The 22,234-nt window shown below is 38.3% G+C and overlaps 1 protein-coding gene across 11 annotated transcripts in view; it reads left to right on the forward strand.

Annotated features, from left to right (window-relative positions):
* The window catches only part of LOC110858316 (transcription factor 12), a 54,693-nt gene extending 34,068 nt beyond the window's left edge, over positions 1–20,625 (forward strand). For 5 of the 11 annotated variants that reach the window (XM_035858708.1, XM_035858710.1, XM_035858709.1 and 2 more), the window contains 12 exons: positions 15,078–15,162; positions 15,279–15,667; positions 15,860–16,051; positions 16,393–16,452; positions 16,690–16,745; positions 16,832–16,934; positions 17,007–17,148; positions 17,221–17,386; positions 17,483–17,572; positions 17,661–17,806; positions 17,896–18,055; positions 18,145–20,625. In XM_035858708.1, the coding sequence (XP_035714601.1) occupies positions 15,078–15,162; positions 15,279–15,667; positions 15,860–16,051; positions 16,393–16,452; positions 16,690–16,745; positions 16,832–16,934; positions 17,007–17,148; positions 17,221–17,386; positions 17,483–17,572; positions 17,661–17,806; positions 17,896–18,055; positions 18,145–18,160 (1,605 nt within the window). In that variant the 3' untranslated portion in view covers positions 18,161–20,625. Of the gene's footprint in view, positions 1–9,369; positions 9,749–9,818; positions 10,177–14,229; positions 14,345–15,077; positions 15,163–15,278; positions 15,668–15,859; positions 16,052–16,392; positions 16,453–16,689; positions 16,746–16,831; positions 16,935–17,006; positions 17,149–17,220; positions 17,387–17,482; positions 17,573–17,660; positions 17,807–17,895; positions 18,056–18,144 lie in introns of those variants that run through there. The other 6 variants (XM_035858714.1, XM_035858716.1, XM_035858715.1 and 3 more) reach the window with 6 other exon arrangements.
* Positions 20,626–22,234: the final 1,609 nt, after the last annotated feature.

Genomic DNA, 22,234 nt, shown 5'->3' on the forward strand with positions numbered 1-22,234 from the left:
AATTACGCAACGAGCTCACATTACAGTAAAGAGCGAGACATAAACTGGGTCCATGTCCGGGAAAAAAATTCAACAATCCCAAGATATTAAATACATAAATATATGATTTAAAAAATGTGTAGTTGCGAATATGTAATGTGCGAAATTAAATCATCTGGAGCATCATCTGGCCGATAATGATTTCACTTTCACCAGGCCGCACCAGGTCTACAACTGCACGCCAATTGTATTTCGGTCTGCTCTTCTTCTGGCGTTATTATTCTGCGCTGGCTGACTCGTGGAGCGAGTGAATTGGTGCGAATGTGTAATGACATTATCCAGAAATTCCGATAGTGTGCCAATGAATCCGGCATAAGGAGCATGCATCCATGAGCTAACGGCATCCACACACTCGTGGTCGTGGTGTTGAGAACATATTGCGAGTAACTGATCTGGGACAACAATATTTTTAACACAAGTGTGTGTGGCATGGGAAGCAGAAGGTGCAACTACTAATAAACCAAAAGGTGTAAAGTGGTCGTGACCAGATGGGGTGGTACTCCTACTTACTTTCCTTTGACGCTGCATGGTGTGTGTTGTGTCCCATTTTGCATCATGTGCAGCGACGACGACGGAGCAGGAATTGATGGTCAAAGGAACACGTGTGCAATTCCACGCACTTTACACATTTTGCCATATGTGCTGAAAAAATAGAGGCAGGTGGATATATTATGTATGCCCATCTTCCCTCCGTTATACGAGCAAAATATTCCTTCCACTGGAAGGAATTAAGTAAGACTCAATGGGACGGATTAAAAATTAAAAGGACACATTCCCCAGATTGGAAAAAGGCATAAAAGTATTAACCTTAATCACGACGACTGGGACGGCAATATAAAAAGCGGGATGAGATGATGATGTGACGTGATGATTAGTGGGATGGGGTGTCAGAAGGAAATCATCCTCAAGAGACGAGAGCATAAAGTGATTTTGACGATTAAGAGAGATATAAAAGAGATAAAAGTTGGGTTTTGTGACTTTTACACTCTCTGCAACCATCTCATCCGTTCCCCATTATTATCCATATTGACTTGGGATTGACATTACGAGTCGGGAGGATCTGAGCAAATTAATTTCTCTCATCTTTCCACCATTCATTCACTCTTTTTAGACTATTGGATACTAAAAATGGCCTTTCAAAGTTAATTTCAAACGTATTTATGTATGCATCCGTGTGGGTACGTACGTATTTTGTTAACAACAAACTTTTTCCTGCTATATTTCTCAATATATTGAACCACCCATGGACGGCGGTGACTCGAAGAATCCCAACTTTCTGTTTTATCCTCCTCCTCCTCCTCCCATCCGAATAGAGAGAGAGAGAGTTGGGGTGAGCCCATTAAAAAATTTAATAACAGAGCGTTTCTCGCAATTTGTCAAGATTTATGAAGGGCAACCGTTGGGTTATGGCCTATTATGGAGATAGCATTGAAATGGATGGGCAACTTTTTACTGTTACTACTATTACTACCCTCTCTCTCTCTGGATCCACTGTCATCCATACGGCGAGGGAAGAGGAGAGGCACCGGAAAAACAGAATATGAAATAACCTCCCAACCAACTTACTTCTTCACTCCCGGATACAATATGGAAAATGGAGTATGAGCAATTTAAAATGGAGACAAGACAAGTAACTTTCCTGGCTGGGCAAAGTTATAAAAGCGGAGAGAAACTTGCTCTTTCCTCACTTTCACTTCTGCTTTCTATCCATTTTATTGCACGAGAGAAATATGAGAATGGTTAATAAGAATGTGGACTAAAATTTCCAAAAATTCCACTCCTACAAAGTTTCCTACAGAATTTCAGAACCCTGTCAACTTATCCATTCGCAAGTACGTCCTTCTCCCCTGCTGTGATCGCCATCATACATTTTACTTACATTACGTCCCAGAATCATGCATTCATTCACGTTATTCCAACCTGAATTTCAAGAAGGGAAAAAATACGATTTCGTTTTTTTTTTCGGGGAAATGTTTCCCCGAAACGGGCTGAATTCTGATGCAGGACATTATTATTATTATTATGAGGCGATACTATACTACATGGACAGTGTGGAGTGCAGTTCTGATTTTCAAACGGCTATAGAGAAACGTAGTGCAGTCGTATGGAGGAGATCGAGAGGGGGAGGAGGATAGAAGGCGAAGCCAATTTTACGGATTGATATTGTCCAGGTTATAATAAAGCGGACAGAGAGAAAAGACCATCAGGGATGAAATGAGCGGAAAGAAGGACATTCATCAATTCTATGACATGAAATTATAATTTTCAAAAACTATCTACATTTTTTACCACTTTTGAACCGTGATAAAGTTTTGAATATGAAATTCGACCCAGCTTAAAAAGAAAACTTTGAAGATGTGAAGACACTGAAATCCCCACCCAGAATTTGTCACCATTTCTGGATTTCGTCAGCGTGGAAATGGACACCCTCCTGAGTCTGATGACAAAGGGGAGATTTTAAGCTGGTGAAGTGTGTAATGCGTCCTAATCAGATATAATGTGATGTAAAAATGAGTGGTGCTTTCTCCCTCTCACTCTCTCCACCAAATTGTATCTGTTTGTCGCTCTGCCTTGCTGCCTACACACTTTCTTTGTGTGTCTATGTATGTTATTTATATGGTGACGCTGGTTTGGTTTGGCGGAGTGGGACGGATCATAAATCGAGAATCGTAAATCGTCCAAATTTATTCGGCTGAAGGGAGCGCGAGAGGAGCAGAGAGTGAGCAATATTGGGGAGAAGAAGTCCCCCCGCCTTCGTTGGGTGACTCTTCAAGTGTAAAATGTTCCGGATTCGGGATGGGATTATTTTATTTTGTTGGATGGCTTGGGATTTGTCAAGCTCTTTGTCACGAGGGATATAAATATACACCACGCAATAGTCCTCCCATGCGAGTCGGAATAATGCAGGGATAAGAGAGCTTCAAAATTGATACGAGCTGGCATTTATAGATCAGTGTCAAAAAGGGAATGAAATTCAATTGCATTTGTGGGGAAAGAAAAAGTGAAAGCTGATTTCAATCAAATTAACTTAAAGTGTGTCATTTTTTATGGAAAAAATCGGCGAAAGATTTATTTCCAGTGGAGGCAAGTTTTGTATTATTATTTTCACTAGAAAAAGAAACTAATCGGTAGGACAGTATTTTGGGGCATGATTGCGACACCTTTTTTCGTCTATGAGTAGATTTATAAAAGCGAACATCGAGTGTTTCAGTGACGATGGATCTTCTGGAATTCATAATCAACTCATTTTCAATCTGCTCAGTAGTTGTTTTTTTTTGCATGGAATTTGTAAGCCCGATATCGGAGGAAGCAAAAGTCCACATTTTCCGATGAGAAATGAGTCGTGGATATATAACATGGTTGATGAGAACTCGTTTCATTCATCACTTTAAGATTTGGCCGCATTTTTGACACGGCTAAAAATGTCTTTCCTTCATATTTCCGAGATCAGATGGGTAGAAACGTATGGGATTCATGTTCATATTTTCTTCTGAGGATATTAATATGTAAGTACATAAGCATGTACATAGGCGTGGTGGGAGTTAGATGCGGAACACTTGCACACACATTATTAGAATTATTTGGAATTAAGTAGCTTTATGAGTCTCATTAAGATTTAAAAAGAGCGTGTCTGTGTAAGTCGAGGATTCCAAGTCTTAATTGAAGTGGTCATTATCCTCATTAAAATAAATATGTATCGTGTGAGTGAAAAGAGGCAAAGTTTAAAAAAATGTGTCATCAAACAAATGCGAGCATGAAATAAATGGATTTCTATTCCGGGATCCTTAAAACCCCACACGCACACATTCCCAGAATTTAATTAGTGCAATGGAAGAATCCCTGTAAAATGGGCAGGATGTTTTTTCCACTCTCTCAATCTATAAAGATTGTCATCTTCTTGAAAGTTCCGTTTTGCTTTTTAAACCACAGTTTCTTGTCCCTTAATTTTTTGTGTCCACGTGTTGAACCTGGCTGGATTGACATCTAATTTTGGTTTTACGGTACAAATAAATACCTAATATCCGGCACTTTGTGTAATCTCTTCACCGTTATGTAATGAATCGGTAATCCTTTGTGTGGTTTTTACCACTGGACAACATGACATTGACATTGGGGTTTCCGCCAGAGAGAAAGTCTGTAAATACGTAAGCTCAAGGAAAATACCGTGCGAGGCTCAAGTTACAAGTGTCCCGTTGAGGTTTTCCTTTCTGTTTCGTCCCTCTTGTCTTTTGTGTCATCTGAGGAATAATGACTGCATTATGAGGCTGGAGAGAGAGAGGAAGTGGGTGACACGGGGCGAAAGAAGGAGCCTAGGCAAACATTTACATTTCGATGAGGACAAGATTATGCTGGGCTTATTTGCAGTCTTGTAGAGAAGACTTTGGTAATTTTGGGATTTGCAGGATTTCGTGTAAGAGAAGCTCATCTTTCATTGTGAAAGGAAGAAGAAGAAGTGGGTGTTTGTGGCTTGATCTACTAAATTGTGGTCGCTTTCTTACTCCTCAATGAAATTGGAATATGCGGTTACAAATTGATAATGGTAAAATTTAGTGCATTCACGAGTCCTGCACAATAATGCAACTTTATGCAAGCTATGCAGATAATATTATTGTTATTAAGGTGCAGTTTTTCGCGAGTGAAAAACTAACCCAACTTGTTTCATTGCAGGATACAAAATTTATTAAAAGGTTCGCGGCTTTGGGTGCATTTAAAGGGTACAAATTTGATTCACTTTAAGATCAGGGCTGACTGGAGGTGTAAATTTTTCGAATTTTCGAACTTCAAAATGGCAGTAAGCGTTTTTTGAAAAATGTCATCACTCTTTTATTAAATGATTCCGAATTGTATTAGTTTGCTGATACTCACTTCAATTGAGGTTGACTAAGGTCTAAAAAATGCCAACATGGTATAAAAATTCGCTCATTTTTCTGATTATTCTTGACCTTCTGAATAATGATGTTCATTCATACGAAGAGTGAAAAACCCTGGGATTCGTACCCAATACCGGTTTTGTTTTATAACACATATCAACTCTAGAATCTTCTAAATTGGAAATGAGGAATACGAAATTGGTCCCGGTTTTCCAACCCTATAATTAAGGTGTCAATTTAAAATAAATGTTGACTGTACAAGGTAAAATATTGGTATTGATTGATTGAAAATTGATGTTGAGAAATTCGACCCGTGAGACGAATTACTTATTACTGTTACAAATTTAAGAAGAGAGATGAGCATACATGCGTCGTTCTAACCAAATCACTCGCAAGACTACATACGCACAGCGAGGTTTCACAATAAATGAGCAACATTAGGAAAAATACTGCGGACAAATAGGATGGACATTGGATGTGGTCAGGTGGAGGGTGACATGGACAAATTTTTGAATTTCATGCTCCACCAAACTTCCCCTCACTTGCTTTAAAAATGGATTTTCATTTAAGTGGACTGGAGTGGACGGCATGATTTGGAAGGACGGAATGAGGTGATCTCACCTAATGGACAAAAGTGTCAGCTAGTCGTCCAACGCTAATTTGTAACAAACAAGTACTCTGGGTCTCTTGGGAAGGGAGAAGCCTATTCCCTGCCTGAGACATGGACCGGACGATGGCCGTGATATCATTTCTCTCGGGATTAGTTGGATTTAGAAACAGTTTTTTTTACTACATTTTGTGTCTCCTCGTTCCTTCGTGTGCTTCGAACTCGAATTAATGCTGGATTTGTAACCGTGCAGTAAAACGTAACCATATTTTACGTCCATTTTGTCATGTTATAGCCCTGATGGGAACAGCGATAGCCTTATTTATAAGGAATGACCGATTATTAAGTCAATGAATTTGCACCTCACACTCATAAATAATGCCAGCACATACACACAATGATATCCGAGGGAGGAAAAAACTCCCCAATCGAAAAGGTTGAACTCATTGTGTGCAATGTATCTAAATATGTATGTGCATAGTTGTATTATGTAGATCACCTATGGACATATGTATGTGCACATAAACTTTGGGAGTAATTGACTCGGTTGTTCGCCTTAAAAATAAGGTAATTTGTCCTTTCTTAACAAGGAGAGGCTCGACTCTTGAGCCAGCCATGCCAGACAGGTTGTCGCCTTTTCTTACTTCTCAAGTGTGAAAAAACGACTCTTATTTTTATGGCTGTGCACAAAATAAAAATATATCTGGGTCTCGAGAGAGTCGTCCCTTCTACCCAATTGTTCACCTTCCTCTATTGTATGCAGACAAGGGGGAAAGAATTTGAGAAATTTATTCCATTCTCTGCACCCATGTCAAGGGTATCGCTGGCTAATTTCGCGTCGAGTTGACCTCAAGGTTCCTTGAGCTGGCTGGGGACGCCATTTTTTATCCTTGTTTAGTCCCAGGTACTTCAGTTTGAACAGGTTGCACATGCTCGTTGTAAAAATTAAGGGTTGGTTTATTGGGAATTTAAACGAGTACCATTGATGATGACGGTTGACAGGCCATGTCCAGAATTAGGGATTGCATTGTTAGTCGGAATTTCCTTGTGGGAACTTATTCACTGTCCTCACTGGGTCGGTCGCAGTGTGGGAAACTGGATCAAGTCTGTAATTTTCAAGTCGTAATGCAATTCAGAAGTTGTCAATTAAACCTGTAATAACATGTTTTCATTTAAAATCCGAATTTATTGCTCATTTTATTCCATTTTTTAAATGAAGAGCGAAGGAGGTCAAATCAAATCTCTCTGCCGGATAGTTCATAGCATAATTCCCATCACGGTCAGAGGGTGAAGTGTGTAAATGATGTAAAGACCCAGTTACTGCGCGATGTGTACCACCATCTTCCCACCCACACCAGTCCATTTTTGGAATTGGGTAATAATCTGGCATTCTGTGCGTCCGTCCACCTCTCCCTCCAACACATTTCCAAGAAGGACGACGAGCTGGTTTTTGCTCTCTGGCGTTGTTCCTTCGTTAGAGGGACGACGACGACGACGACGACGACGACTCCGACGATGATGATGGAGTTGGAGACAAGTACAGCAATAAATATGAAGTGCTAACTCAAGGAATGGAATATGCAGTTAACTTATGTCTCTGCGTGGAAATAAAATGAGTGGAGACCAGTCGAGGTGAGAATAAAGGTCTCCTTTGGCTGGGCTGGAATTGGGCGGCCATTTCGGTTTAAGGGCTCTATTTTATATGCACTTAACTAAAGGCAGAGGACGCACACACATATCTTTAGATATTCGGTATAGATATAAAGGGTTCCTCAGCAGAGTGTCGAGATGGAGAAGTCGTCGACCAGGACGGGCGTAGTTACATATACCCATCTGAAGAGAGAAGGTCGTAAAATGAGCCATCATAATCATCACGGATGGACTTTGGTTTCCTTCATCCTTCTTCTCACCAAACTATTTGCTGGATAGGAAAAAATATGCAGGGGCAGAATACGAATTCCCCAAGAAAACGTGCTCATTATTAATAAGAAATCTGGAATAATTTTTTGAAATTTTTGCCTCCTGCATATTTGTAAAAATTTTTATTTATTATTATTATTCTTTCCATGAAATCATTTTACATACATTTATTTCGAAAAAGCTAAACGACCAGCGCCGTACATGAATTTCCCTATCTGAATATTTAAAAAAATTCTTCTAATTGTAGTCCTAAAGGTAAAAAATCTCATCCAGCTCTCGTCCTGCTGGCAGAGATCCTAAAATAGCGGCCACATTTCCGCGTTGAACTGCTATACTAATTCTTTGGATGAGAAAATTCGTTGCCCTCTTCTCGTCCGTGAGGGCTGTGATCCTTGTCCCTATTTCTTTGATATCTAGATTTGATTTTGATACCTGCATATTTAGACCTACATATGTACATGCACAAAGTAATTTTACATTCTGATTTTTCTCGTCTTTCTTCCCAAATAAGCCTTAAGGGCTCATTTTCTTGAAAACTTCCAAGTTAGCAAGTTTGGTTAGGAGTTGATTGTTAACGAGGATGCAATGAACATGGAAGAAAAAGGTTTGAAGAGAGAGAGGAAGGAAGGAATGCCAATGTCATGCACGCCAGAGAAAGAATTTTTCAACTCTTTTTATTAACACTGTTCTCAACAGCAAGACATAACACTTGAAATTTACCCTGCATAAATAATTTAAACTTTTTTCTTCAACTTCTTCTCCTCCTCCTAAACTAAAGTAGTAGTCGAGCTAGGTGATGCTGAAGGAAAGGGGTGCACCATGTCACGTAATGGTCGTGGTTGTACCAGACAGAGTGTTGCCTTTCTTGGCCGGAGGGCTTTCAAGAAAGAGTGGACGACGACGCTCAAGCACTCATAACATTGTTGCCTAGCTGGTTTGGTCAGGTAAGGGCAGCAAAAGGTTGTGCAAGCGATGGACGACTACGTACACACAAAACAAACTGATCTTTACAAGGTGTCCTATCCACAATTTTCATGAAAAACTCTCCTCTACCAATGGCTAACTTTCGTATGAAAAAACCTTGTTGATTATTTAATTCATATTCATACGTACTTATTTATTCTCGTAATGTAATCTAATTTAAAAAATTCTTTCATCAAATTTTTAATAAATATGTTTTTAAAAGTCATTTCTTTTTAAAAACTTACTCAACTTTTCCCAATTAATAGTCGATTTAGTTTTTGTTGCTGCGTTGGAAGAGGAGTTCCACCCTGTAGATATATTTTACGAGTAATTGTTGCCTTCTGCTTCTACGAAGGTATAAGTTATACGTATAGATAAGTAAGTACGTAAGTAAGTAAGGTGCATGTGTAGGTCCATTCCGTTTAGGAGATGAAATGCCACACCACCACTTACTTTTTTTCAGCCATACCCACCAACATCACATCATTTCATTACAACTAAGGAACAGATTTAAAGAACAAGAAAAGGTTTCCAAGCTTGAATGGGTAGATGGATGGATTGGTATATGGACATATGTACAAGGTGTACGTATGGCTATCTATCTAAAGTTGTGCCTTATTTCATTTCTACCTGCACTCATCCTCCGTCAGTCAACTATTAACTCACCTTGCTTTACTGACTCAGATTATTCATGAAGCTTGCATATCTACTATCTACCTACGTACTAATAAGAGCTTCATCGCGGACCATGTTCATGTCTGCACATAACCATCCATCCATCCACCAAATAATAAAAAATAAAACAAGAATCGAAATATTCAAGGAATACAAAATACCTGTTTAAACTTTAAAAAAGGTGAATGCTACAGCCTCTCAGTTCGGGCTTGCATTTCGTCTGGGTAAAACTGTTCCTAAATTGTGTCAAAGTTTAAACATTTAGATATTTTTTAACTTTACTACACCAATTTGACAAAGTGCAGATAAAACCGTGCAAATTAAAAAAAGTCATCTCATCCAATTTTTTAAGGGGGCAACTCGTGTTTGTACAATAATTCAAAGGGGAATTAAAACTACTTCTTTTATCTAATCTCCGTCATCTCGCCGACTAATTGGATCCGATTTTATTCGCTGATTTATTCGCTACTTGTGTTTTCCTCTCGGAGTGAATGTGTTAATCCTAATAATGAATTTGAAGTAACCAGTCACAACTTTTTAGAGCTGCCTTCTGGTTGCTCTCTCGTTGGAATTTCAACATTCTCATTTCCTCCTCCTCCTCAAGAAATAAGAGAGAGAGCGAATTTTATTGCGCTCGGAATTGTCACCTATCCATCCATAGCACAGCATAATGGTTAGTTAGTTAACTTTATCTTCTCGGCGCAATAGAATAAAACTTACTATGTTCCTCTCTCCTCTCCCAGTACAATTGACGATTGTGTGAAGGTTGGCAAAGCCCCAAGAGTTTTATATTCCTTCCCAGTCTGACTCTTCTTCCTTCATTCCGTGCAAAGTGTTGGTCTCGTAAAGTAAAATAATAACGTAAAGTGATACATGGCCCGAGGAGGAGGAGGAGGGCTGCTGGGGTGATGCTGCTCCACACGGATTAAGTCGACTACCCGTGTACAAAAAAAATAATCGGGAGGAGAGAGAAATAAAATTTCGAAAAAAGTGCGGATCATCATTACCATCATCATCATCATCAGGATGGATCGGAATTGTAACTGGAGTAATAGCTCAACTTTGCCAATACCTTCGTCTTGTGCGTCTTCGGGGGGAAATGTGAGTTTTTCCCAGTCAGCCTGCATGGCGAAATCAAACGGTGGTGGTGGTAATGGCTATCTTAATGGGACCAGTGCTAATAGTAATCGTTCCTCTTCTTTGCCCAATAATGGGAAAAGTGGTGAAAGTTTTGGACCCGAGAGAACTTTTCTTGGTAATGGTCACTTTATCCGGGGCGTTGGTGGTGGTGGTGGGAATGGTAATAGTGGTGGCAGTATCGGTGGTGGGACTAATTCTAATTGGCCTCATCAACCACAAACAATGCAAACTCATCATCATCGACCCCATGCTCGACCATTCCTCAACAACAACAATCACGCTTATCAACAAAACCAAGCCAACTGGAATTCCAGGACTCCGCATCATCTCGACCCCCACCAGGGCGGAAGTCGGAGAATTAACAATGCCGAGCAGAAATCAAACCCCAATCATTTTTATCGGAAATTGCAAAGAGAGAAAAGGCTCGCTTATTGGAATAATAACGACAATATTAATTCTGTAAATATTTTGAGTCAATTAAACATGCATATCCGCTTTCTCTCCTCTCTGGTTAAAAAGTATGTAAATTGTAGACTCTTGCTTAGCTAATCCTAGTTATAATTTCAGCTTTTTTTCTTGACTTAACTCACTCCTCGACACGGACCAACCACCCGGTTCGGAAGATTAGTGATGCAACTTATTGTAAAGCAAATACTGCTACAAACTTTTCCCATGTTCTTGTTGAAATCCTGTTCTGTCGTCTGTCTACAAAAACAAGCCTGGAGATTGTGTTTTAATGTAGAAAAAGTGGGAAATAATGATGACGCTGGTGACATTCTTTTCGAAAGAGAGAGAGATTTCCTTAGGTGGAAGGAACCTCCTACTAAATGAGATTTTAAACGGTGTTCCTTCTCTCTCAAAGATTTTGCATTTCCCATAAAAAAGTGGAGAAACAGACGAGAAATAAAAATGAGGTGGCTGCATTACGTTTTCCGTGGCAGAGAGTAGAATAAATTTCCTGTACTCTTGTAAAACAGACATTTGCTGACGTGTTCTCGACATTAGAATGTACAGGGTGATTACCGTGTCAGCTAGTCGAGAGTGGCAACTTTTTTCTCGATCATGTCACCATGATGAGGATACTTACTCTGAAAAAACGACTTGGCTTCTCTCTACTTTCTGGTGACACTTTCCGCGAGCTAGTCAGTCGATATAGCCGGCCGTCGTTACATGATGAGACGACAGAGGTGACATGATATTTGTCTCCTCCAAGGAAATGAAGAAATATTGGTCGTTTGCATGTTGTTGTTTTTACTCGAGGAATTGTCGCTGATGCAAATAAGTAGTTGGAAAGGAGCTTGTCTCCGACCAGCCCGAGGTGTTTGTTGACTTAATGAATTTTTAACCGTGCTTCCTCCTCCGAAGGAATTTGTCCTTCATGAAATTTCTCTCGTTTTAGGTGAAATCGTAATAGTATTTTTTATGCAAATTGCAAGGTTTTTAAATATGATTTTTGCTCCGATGATTACAAGTGTATGTAGTTCTCTATGTACAAATATGTAGTTGTAAATCAGACGGATGGTTTATTTATGAAGAGGAGAGATATATTCTACATATTCCCACTAGAAGGACCATCATCATTTTTGTGATGTGTCTGTCTGCCACACATCCATCCCCAATTTATGTCTTTTTCTGTTTGTTTTCATTTTGTTTCTTGGCCCAGTGTTGGGAAAGTTATGTTATTTCATTTCATAACGAAGCTGGTTGCATTTTCGGGTTTGGCCATCCAGCTCTATCATATCATAACCCAACCAATGTGGTGGTCGTGGTGGTGGTGGTGGAAATTCCAAAAATTTTAATGGGTGTGTTTTATGAGTAATATTGCAAAAAATCTAGAGAGAGATAATCTATGCTTATTTATCTTGGGAGTTTGGAAGGCAATTAAAATTTTAAGATGGTTTTATGAAAAGGAATAAAGAAAAATATGCAAAAATGAGGAAGAATATAAGGATGAGGAATGAGGTGCTGTGAGATAATTGATTTACGCTGGTTTTGCAGGATATTTAGCTTTCGTGTCTGATTTATCGTCGTATCGTAGTCTCATTCTGTACATTAAAGAAAACAGGAAATGACTATTGCTACAGGTTTGTTTTTTTTCTTCACGACCCAATGAATCCTTATTAAAAGTTGCAATACCCGGGTGATTTTTTTAAATAAGAGGAACAAATTGGTAATGACTTAATTTTCCAGCCGTCTTTTTACAATGCTATACATATCTGTACATATATGCCCTTTTGTGGTTTTGTGGCAGGTGTGAATTTTAAAACCGTGTCAATAATTCAGTATCAAATTGGTGATTGATTTGCTTCATATGTTGTGATATCCGGTGTATTAGAGGTATTGTTGCTGACCGAGTTCCCCATTTACTTCCTACCCAACTTCCTTCCGCTTTTTTGATCGATTAACCAAATTAATACACACAATACGGTAGCATAACTTTTCACTGCTAATTTGACCAACGTGCATCATTTTTTTAACCCCCAATAATAATTTCGTACACTTTTCTATTGTAAATATCAGAGTGAAAGGTGGCTTGTACATATCTGCGGTTGGGATTATGTCCGCCTCTGCTCTACATTCATCCATCTAATCCAACCACGAAACGAAAGTCGACATTTGACTTTCTTTCATGAATTTTTCATCTCAACTGGAGCTCAGCAGTCAGCTCGGGCTACCTAATAACGATGACAAGGGATGATTTACTTGTCTCCATTATTCCATCCCTTCCCCAGGAATGACACATACACAAGGAATACAATAAAAATCAATGATTCTTCTCCTCTTGAATAATACCAGAGCAATTTCGCTCCTGCCCAATTTGTTGTTATCCTCGACTTAAACCTGTTAAATTAGCTGCAAACTGGGGAAAGCGGGGGGAATATCTACAGTTATGCGTCTTATGATATCATCCTCCTCCTCCTCCACTACCTTATCTTCATCTTCACCCTATACATATGCCATCGTCACGACTGGTTACATGGGGCTAATAAGTTTCCTACAAGAAGCTTGTACTTCCAAAGGAGGAGTATGGAAAGTTGGACCCATTGGACCGGTGGTGGTGGTGGTCTTCCTCTTGGTAGAAATGAGGCTAGGCTGTGGCACCACGTGTGTAGAATTGCCTTCGCCCAAACCAATTCCTTTCCCTTCTCCCACTTTACTTTACTTACTTTTGACTCTGCAACCAACTAACTACTGCGAGAGAGAGAGAGGAAGTCCAAGTTTCGGATCTCCTAGAATGTTGAATCTTCCAAAAGTTGACTAAACAATGTGTGAGAAAGATGAAAGTTTTCGAGATGAGAGAGGGAACAATATATAGAGTTATCTTTTTCGTCTGGGGTGAGTGAAAGTCGGCCTGGGTGAAAGCAAAGTATGATAAGTGAGGATGGATAAGGTACACTGTGATTGTACGCATACAATCGTTTACGTTAAGGAGGAGGACCATCAACTCTGTGATAAATATTCTCAAATCATCACTCTTAGTCAAGTTTGATGACAAATAAGCGAATGGAAATATGTATCATTATTTATTAGCATTGAGCTCGAAGCTGTTTAGGAATCCATGGCTGAATTAGTTCCAAATGTGGCATGGTTGATGGTGCACCCCCCCGAAAAAAATCTGGACTTATCCTGAGACATGATATCCCACTCAGTGATCTTTGCTTTCTGGTCGGTGTGGAGGATGAAACACATTTTTCTTATACCTTGGCTTGGTTTTTTCTCCTAGTTAGCTTTACAAAAGCGAAGGGAAACTTATACTGACTTGCAGATCTTATGCGTAGCACATCCACCAAGCTGTTGGATTGGGATACGACACGGGGGTAGGTCTTCGTCGTCGTGATGATGAGACGACACTTGCTACCATGCCTTCGAAGAAAGGGTCATACTTTCCCTTTAGTTCGCTTTTGGAAACGGGGTAGAAAACATACACGAGTTTCCATCCTCAGATTCAGAGAGAGTAATTCATACGAGATTTGTTGTAAATTAAATTTTGGGATGGGGTGTTATTGTAAATTTGTAATCTGGATAATACGTATTTGACAAGTTGACGCGTTTCATCATGTTTTGTGCGTACAGTTCTTCCATGTACTCCTCGCTTTTTGGACGATACACTCCACATCCTCACCCAATTGTACGCAGTCAGTCTTGACATTTATAACTATGTATATATTCTATCTCGTTTAATTAACCCAAATAAATAATCTTGTAATATATGCATTACTGTACATAGACATGGTTTAAGGGTAAATATATTATTTATTATGCAAGTACAGGAAAATATTCGTCAAGAAATCCGGTGGTGGGTTGGCTGGTGGTGAGAGAGGCGATGAATTAATCCGTACACAACAGGGGACTAAAATAGTTATTAAACATGTCCATGATAATGATTCCCATTATTTCCACCTGGCTGAGTTCTGCTTGGTCCACTTTCTCTCCTGCTTTCTCTCTCTTTGTGCTCATGATTTACGTAGAGAGCGACTTTCACTTCAGAGCAGAGTTGGTCGGGGAATGGGACATTTGTGTAAATTGTAAATTCCAGTCACATTTTCTTATTCCTAATAATCATTTGGTTGAGTGAAACCAAGCGTAATCTGCATTCAGTCCGCATAACAACTACGGCTCGAATTTTCCTCCTGAAATGAAGCCTGAGCTGTTGCACTGCTGTGTGTACATACATACATACACACTGGGCTACCTATGTAATAGTAAAGTAATTAACCAAAATATGTACTCGTGCAAATGTGCATAATCATTAACGTAATTATTTGTGATCATGAAATTGAGACGGGAATTCGTATATCAAATCCGGGTTAATTGTCTCGTCGGCAGAAATTTTAATTTTTCCTCTAATTTGTTTTATCTAGTTTGGTGCTGAAGACTTTCAAGATTCGCCACGGTATGCTTCGCCGAAAGGGTCAGCTCTCTATCCTGAATCCAACTACTTCCTCGGTAAGAAAAACTAATATTTAACCGTTAGGTTCCATAACATAGGAGCGGATTATTTTTTAACTCGTCGGTCCCACTAAAGTAGTCGGGAACTTTACGCTATCCAATTATGTTTTCAGACGGGACGGGTGGCGTGGACTGGGGGAATCCTGGGGGTGGTCCTGGTGGTGGGGGTGGCAACAATTACTACAACTCACCCTCCATGATCCCACCCCATTTGTCGCAATCATATCCAGCAAACGGGGGGAGTTCCATGCACGGAGGTGACCCCATGCATGGCGGGTATCCACCAAATGGTGACCTCTCCCTCCCACCAATGTCGTCCTTCCGCCCGAACGGCCCCCCCTCGCAGCAGCAGCAGCAGCAGCACCCATCCCAACCCAACAATAACAACAATGCGTCCAGTCCTCTCTACAACAATCACCACAGCCCTGCAGTACCACAACACTCACACCCATCCCATCCTCACTCAGCTCCTGGGGATACGGTGGGCAAAGCCTTGGCCTCGGTACGTTCACCCTTCTCACCTTTTTCCCATACCCTGGAATCAATTTTCAAAAAATATTAACTCGCCAATTGCCTACTTTTGTGGTCTGGATACGACTTTCTCTTTTCCTAAATAGATATTTAACCAGATTAGTGTGCATACTTGAACCTAATGCTTGACTGACATGCGTATTCTTGAATGTTGTTGGATCAGATTTATCCTACGGATCATAGTGCGAGTAGCTCGAGTCCGACCACGCCCGTGAACTCGCCGCCCCCTTTGACCTCCGCCACGGCGGGGTCAGGGTGGGGTGGGGGCAGTTCTGTAACACCCTTCACCCCTCTTAACCACACGCCTAACTCGCCTGGGGGATTCCCTTCTCATGACAGGGCCTTACATCACATGGTACTTCACTCCTACTAATTATTCACTCATTATTCACACCCACTGTTTTTCTCTGCTCACTCTAATCTAAACTAAAGCTGCTTCACAAGTGTGCTTTCTCTCATTTTTCTCATCATTTTTTTTTACCTCCAATTCTTCTAAATATATGCATGTAGTTCGTTTTTATGTTCATGACTTGCTTTTGAATGGCTTTTTGTTATCGAAATAGAATTTTAATTCTATTTTTTTTACTGGTCACAAGTTGTTGTTCTGATAATTGGAGTCTACTTACATACTTAATTACGTCGGGTTAATAAACAATCGGTTTGATTTTATTGTTTTGTAATACTAATGAAAAACAGCCTGTGCCTGAACAGCAACGTTTGGATGATGTGATCGGTATTCTGCGCGATCAGAATGAGGTATGTTTTGTTGTTGTTTTGTTTATTTTGTATTCTTCTGCAAAAAGTTATAACTCGCATGATGGCTTTATTCACAAAAAGCTTTCTTACGTATATGTGTGCATGGCATGGCGCATGCTGCATGAATGTATGTTACGCTTCTCACTTTTAATTGTACTTGTAATTTTACTTGGTATACTTTTCTCCACCTTGTTTTGAGTATATGTCTCAAGGTTTTCTTGGCCATTTTTAACTCAGGGTTCAAGAACGGAGTTGGACGACGCTATAAACGTGTTAAGAAATCACGCAGAAAGGTAAAAATTGCAATAACGACGATGACAAATAATTGATCTTGATGATTGTGCATACATAATTTAACGTGATAACAACTTGTCTGCAGTCCACACCCCTCGTTTCATGGTTTGACTGTCCCACCTCATATCGCAGCTCAGCAACATTCCAATGGACTTTTGGCCTACCCACCTCCCATGGACACACACTTGGTAGTCACTTTTAAAAAAAAATGTGAAATTATGAAATTGGTGTTAATCACAATTCTCTTATGGATTATTCAGAGCCCTCACAGCAATGCGAGCTCGATAGGTCCCGGAGGTTACGGTCCACCCATGCCAACTCATTCTTCTTCCACGCTCGACCTGAATGCCGACGCTCTTCACACGAAACCCTCTCGTCCACCACCCAATACATCGAAAGGAAGTATGCTCCTCAAACATTTGGGTCCTTTTCTCGATTCTGGATCAAATCTCAAAATTTTAGATTTGCTTGCAGAGAAACGCAAAGAACTCGCGGCTGCAGGTGGTGGGGTTGCGGACATCAAACCTGATTTGGGAGGGCTGGGTTCCAATAATAGTAGTGCAAGTACAAGTTCTTCCACATCTTCTGGGCCAAAAAATGCAAAGAGATCAAGACGATATGAAGAGCAGGACCCACTTACGTAAGATCTCTCGACTATTATAGTTCTCTCTCAATTAGTCTGTCACTGGCTGAGTTTGGGAACTTGTTCTTAACTAAATTCTATCCGCATTTGCAGGGATGATCCCGAAGATGAAGAAGGGCTTGACCCCGACACCAAATTGCAACGGGAAAGGGAACGACGTCAGGCAAATAATGCAAGAGAAAGGTAAATTGGCGGAGGAAGTTGATATGCAGAAAGTTATTCGAATTTATTTTATGGGAACTTGTCTTAAACTTTTGTCTGATTTTTGTAGAATCCGTATCCGAGATATTAACGAGGCCCTGAAAGAATTGGGTCGCATGTGTATGCAACATTTGAAGTCGGATAAGCCTCAAACCAAGCTTGGAATATTAAATATGGCGGTTGAAGTAATAATGCAATTAGAACAGCAAGTTAGAGGTAACACGTTCTACAAGCAGTAACGTAAAGTTTGCATGTTCTTTTCACGAGTACCCAAACTTACCGATTTGTGCATTTGCTCATTTCAGAGCGTAACCTTAATCCCAAAGCAGCTTGTTTAAAGCGGAGAGAAGAGGAGAAAGCAGAGGACGGACCAAAGCTCGGCGGCCACCCTCTCGGACCACCCCCACATTTGGCGCCTCCCTTCCCCATGCAAGTTCCTGTGAGCTATCCTAACTCTGAAACAATGTAGGCCACCAATTCATTCATATCATATGAGCAAATCAAATGTGTGCATAAAAACTGATGTTTAAAATGTGCCCATCTTTTATTTTCAGGGGACTTCCGACGTGAACAAAAGTGCCACGCAGCTTGGACATTAACTAACATTATAGATAACTTGTGAATTTTTTGATGACAGCTCACTTTATTACTACCACTTATTATAATACAAGTAGAGTGAAAACGACTCTACTCAAGCAACTCTTTTGGGTCTTATAATTCGTAACAAAACAATGGTCGTATCTTCCAGTGGAATTTAATGAAAGCAACTTTAGCAGCGATTGGATAGAATTCAAAAAGTTCAAAATATATGAGACACAGACAGCTATTATGTATCATCATTATCTTCATCATCATCAAAACAATTAAGATCGTCATCATCATTAGCGATTAAGTAATACTTGATAAGTAATTTGTACGGGAAGGATACACACATATATACATAAACAGTTGTACAGACAGACATTATTTCTACGTAAATAAGACGGTACTCTTTCTGGTAAAACAAAAATAGGTACATTATAGCAAACAGAAGAGTATCTAAGCTATTTTTACTTTGATAAGCTGAAGCTACGAAGTTTGCAATTTTTGTGAGACATGACTATAAGGTACGAAATAAGTAAATATCTATGTAAGCTGTAGCTTTAATGTCTTCTTATTTGGTACGGAAGCATTTCTTCTATAATTGCATTTTGCATTTATTCCTATTGTTATTAGTTAATATTAATTAAGAAATACTTATCCTTGTCTCTGAGCATTTTTATTGTTGCATTACAACAACTATACTGTGTGATATTCTTACCTTATTAAACAAGGAGGACGGCGACGGTAAATTCTCATCTGCTAAAAAAATTGAAAAACAGCTAGACTACCAATATTTAGAGTTTTCATCAATGCATAATCAATTCATCATCTTCCAAGATGTGTTTAAAAAAACTGATCTTCTGTAACTCACTTTTACTCACTCGTTATGTTTTAGCTGTTTTTTTATAGGGGTTATTGTATCATAATAATGCTCCATCTCCTTTTGCAATTCCGGCTGTGTAGTTTATTTTTTTTTTGATTTTTACATTCCATACTAACTGCACGGAAAGTGGGTTGATTGATGAGTTGTTTGCCTTTTTTTTTATGTAAATTTGTATTTATTTCTGGTAGTGGTGAAAGCATAGTTAATTAATTTTCGGGTCAAATCATCTTCATAAAACCAGATTTCCGACATTTTTAAATCCCCACTAATTTACTTGTTGAGTTTGTGTTTAATTTTTTTAAATTAGCAACGAATAACTTTTTATCAACGAACGAGGCGTGTTTTTTTTGTTCCATTTTGTTTTAACTTGTCGATTTGTTGGAAATTCTTCATTTGTTGATTTTTGTTAATATTTGTGCCATAAAATGTAACAGTCATAACAAGCGTACATTCATCACAGAAACATGCATAATGCTTACTAATTTTACCTTACATTGAGTTTCTATTATAATAATTAATACAATTCAACCCAGCCTCTCTTATTTGATCCGTGGTATTTAATGAGTCATCATCAGTTACGTAAGATTGCTTATCGACTTTTTTCTAATTAATAATTTATTAAGAAAGCGGAGGATGGTGGATTCATATAGGTCTCTCAGTTGTTAAAACTTGTCCTTTAAAGAAGAACACCAGTTCTTCCTCTTGGATATGATGATAATAATTATTATTATAATAATGCATAATACTTTAATAAGCTCATTTTACGATAGAACTATACTTTTAATTGACATTACTTATTATAACAAATAAGTTTCACGTTTACCCTAGTTTTAGTTATAGAATTTTTTTAGTTAGTTGGGAGAAAAACTAGTTTTCTATTTAGGTTCAAGCATATATTCCATCGAAAAGTATAGCAATCCAAAGAAAATATATTATGGTTGGCTCTGGACAAATAATGATCTTGATTACGAAGTACAGCTTATTACTGCTAATTTCGCATTTAATCTGAAATACTTTCTTTTTTAAAAAGAAAATTATAGGACATTCATTAACTCTGATTTGTAGTTAAAATTTGAAAAGTATGACAAATCTACTCAATAATAATGGTTCTTCAGTTCATTACATCATAACGAGCTCTCTGTAGTTAACGTAAATATATTGCATTTTTATTGGTTTGAAATCGAAAAGGTATTATGTATTATTTACTCAACCGAGGTTTACTTACGTAATGGTTATTAAATATAATGGAAAATTCAAGATGCAACAACTCTCAGAAACTCTCAGAAATTGAACGTTTATGTTTTTTTGAAGGAGGGAGATACATATGTATAATTATGTATGTATGATACTGTAAACATGTTTAGAATATCCGAACCTGTCACACGAACTACTACTACAATAGCATTGATCAGTAATATTATACTACCAACAAGAAATGAAAAAGTATGTTGTAATAATAATATCAGAATTTTGTGTCTTTTCATCATAATGATAATTTGATGATGACGACGATTTACTATTATAAAATAATCATAAATGAATAAAGTGTTTATTTGTGTAATGAAGAAAACCCTTGAATTTAATCTGCATACAATTATATATGGAAGTAATTTAATGTCTCTCCAAAACAATGGAAATTACCCTCCGAATATTTAAGAAGTAACCTAAATGGAAAGCAACCTCTTAATGCTCTAAATTTTCCCTCGGGTAGCTTATAATGGGGGGCAAAGATCCGCAAATCAAAGAATTAATAAACAAACAAACAAAGCCAAGTAAAATCCTACTACTCGTGACGCCCAAGAAATATATAATGGCATGCATTTAAAGCCTCTCCAATTAAATGGGAAGTACCCTCCAAATATTTCAGAAGTACCCTTCATGGATATCTGCCTCCTAAAGTTATTTTTGAATTAGGGTTTTGGTGGCAAACTACCTCTTAAAATAATGTACATATCTACAACCCAAAATTTTAGGATTTTAAATAAAAAACGTATCATTTATATGCAATTAAAGTTGAGGCTTCCATAAAAGCATGCATTTTTTAAAACCACATGGTAATCAAAGCTGTTGTGGACTTAACAGGTCCTCCACGCTTCCGCTTGGTACAGGTTTTGTATTCACATCGAAAAATTATTTTATAATTTAGACGAAGTTCATCTTTACAAACATACAGTACCCGTTCGTAAAAAAACGGATACACGTGCATGTAGATTTTTTCACATCAGCACAGCAAAATCGAACTAACTATAGGGTTGAGATTTCTAGAAAATGTCTTAAAAAGGTAAAATTCGGCCCAGTGAAATTGGCGATTAAACTTGCTTCACATGAAAGAATATGAAGTTACAAGTGAGCAAAGTGCAATCAGTGACCCTATACGGTGACCTATACCGTTTTTAAAAGTTATTATTTTCATCTTAAATTTAGTATAGATTGCAAAAACCACTAATGGATAGCACATACAGCTTTGGAATTTAGCTAAAATTCTGCATCTTTTTGAAACACTCAAATAGGTTTTTTTACATATTTTAGCGCTTTTTCCAAAAAATATATTTTTTTAGTAAAATCGCAGAAATTCACAATACATAAATAATTTCGATCATTAATGTAATATGAAACCAAAGCATGTGGAAAGCTTGTTATTTGTCAGTGTGAAATATTAAAACAATTTTTGACATTTTTGCAGTCAAATAAATCAATTTTTAAGCAATTTAAAACGAATTAAAAAATGTTTTTCATAAATACATCTTTTGGGTATCTGATTTTACATAAACATTTTACATAAATATTTAGGATATTTAAGAACATAATCAACCGTACTCTGCACTCAAAATAAGGTAGTAATGAATCATTACCATGCGGAATGACTATGTGGCTCTACCACGTCGGTTACGATTTGTCGTAGAAGAAATGGTAATAATAATTTCAGGGAAATTCAAACTCATTACCAATATTAAGGAAGTTAATACCATTATGTATTAAACTTGAATTTCCCTGAACTTATTATTACCATTTCTACTACAAATCGTAACCTACGTGGTAGAGCCACATAGTCATTCCGCATGGTAATGATTCATTACTACCTTATTTTGAGTGTGGTAGGTAGGCCCATCACTAATAAGAAATTTACACAGATTTATGATATGCAAAATGAGAGGCTACTTCATTTAACCGGCGAGTGG

The sequence above is a fragment of the Folsomia candida genome, unplaced genomic scaffold, assembly GCF_002217175.1.
Source record: "Folsomia candida strain VU population unplaced genomic scaffold, ASM221717v1 Fcan01_Sc021, whole genome shotgun sequence".
Classification (NCBI taxonomy): Eukaryota; Metazoa; Arthropoda; class Collembola; order Entomobryomorpha; family Isotomidae; genus Folsomia; species Folsomia candida.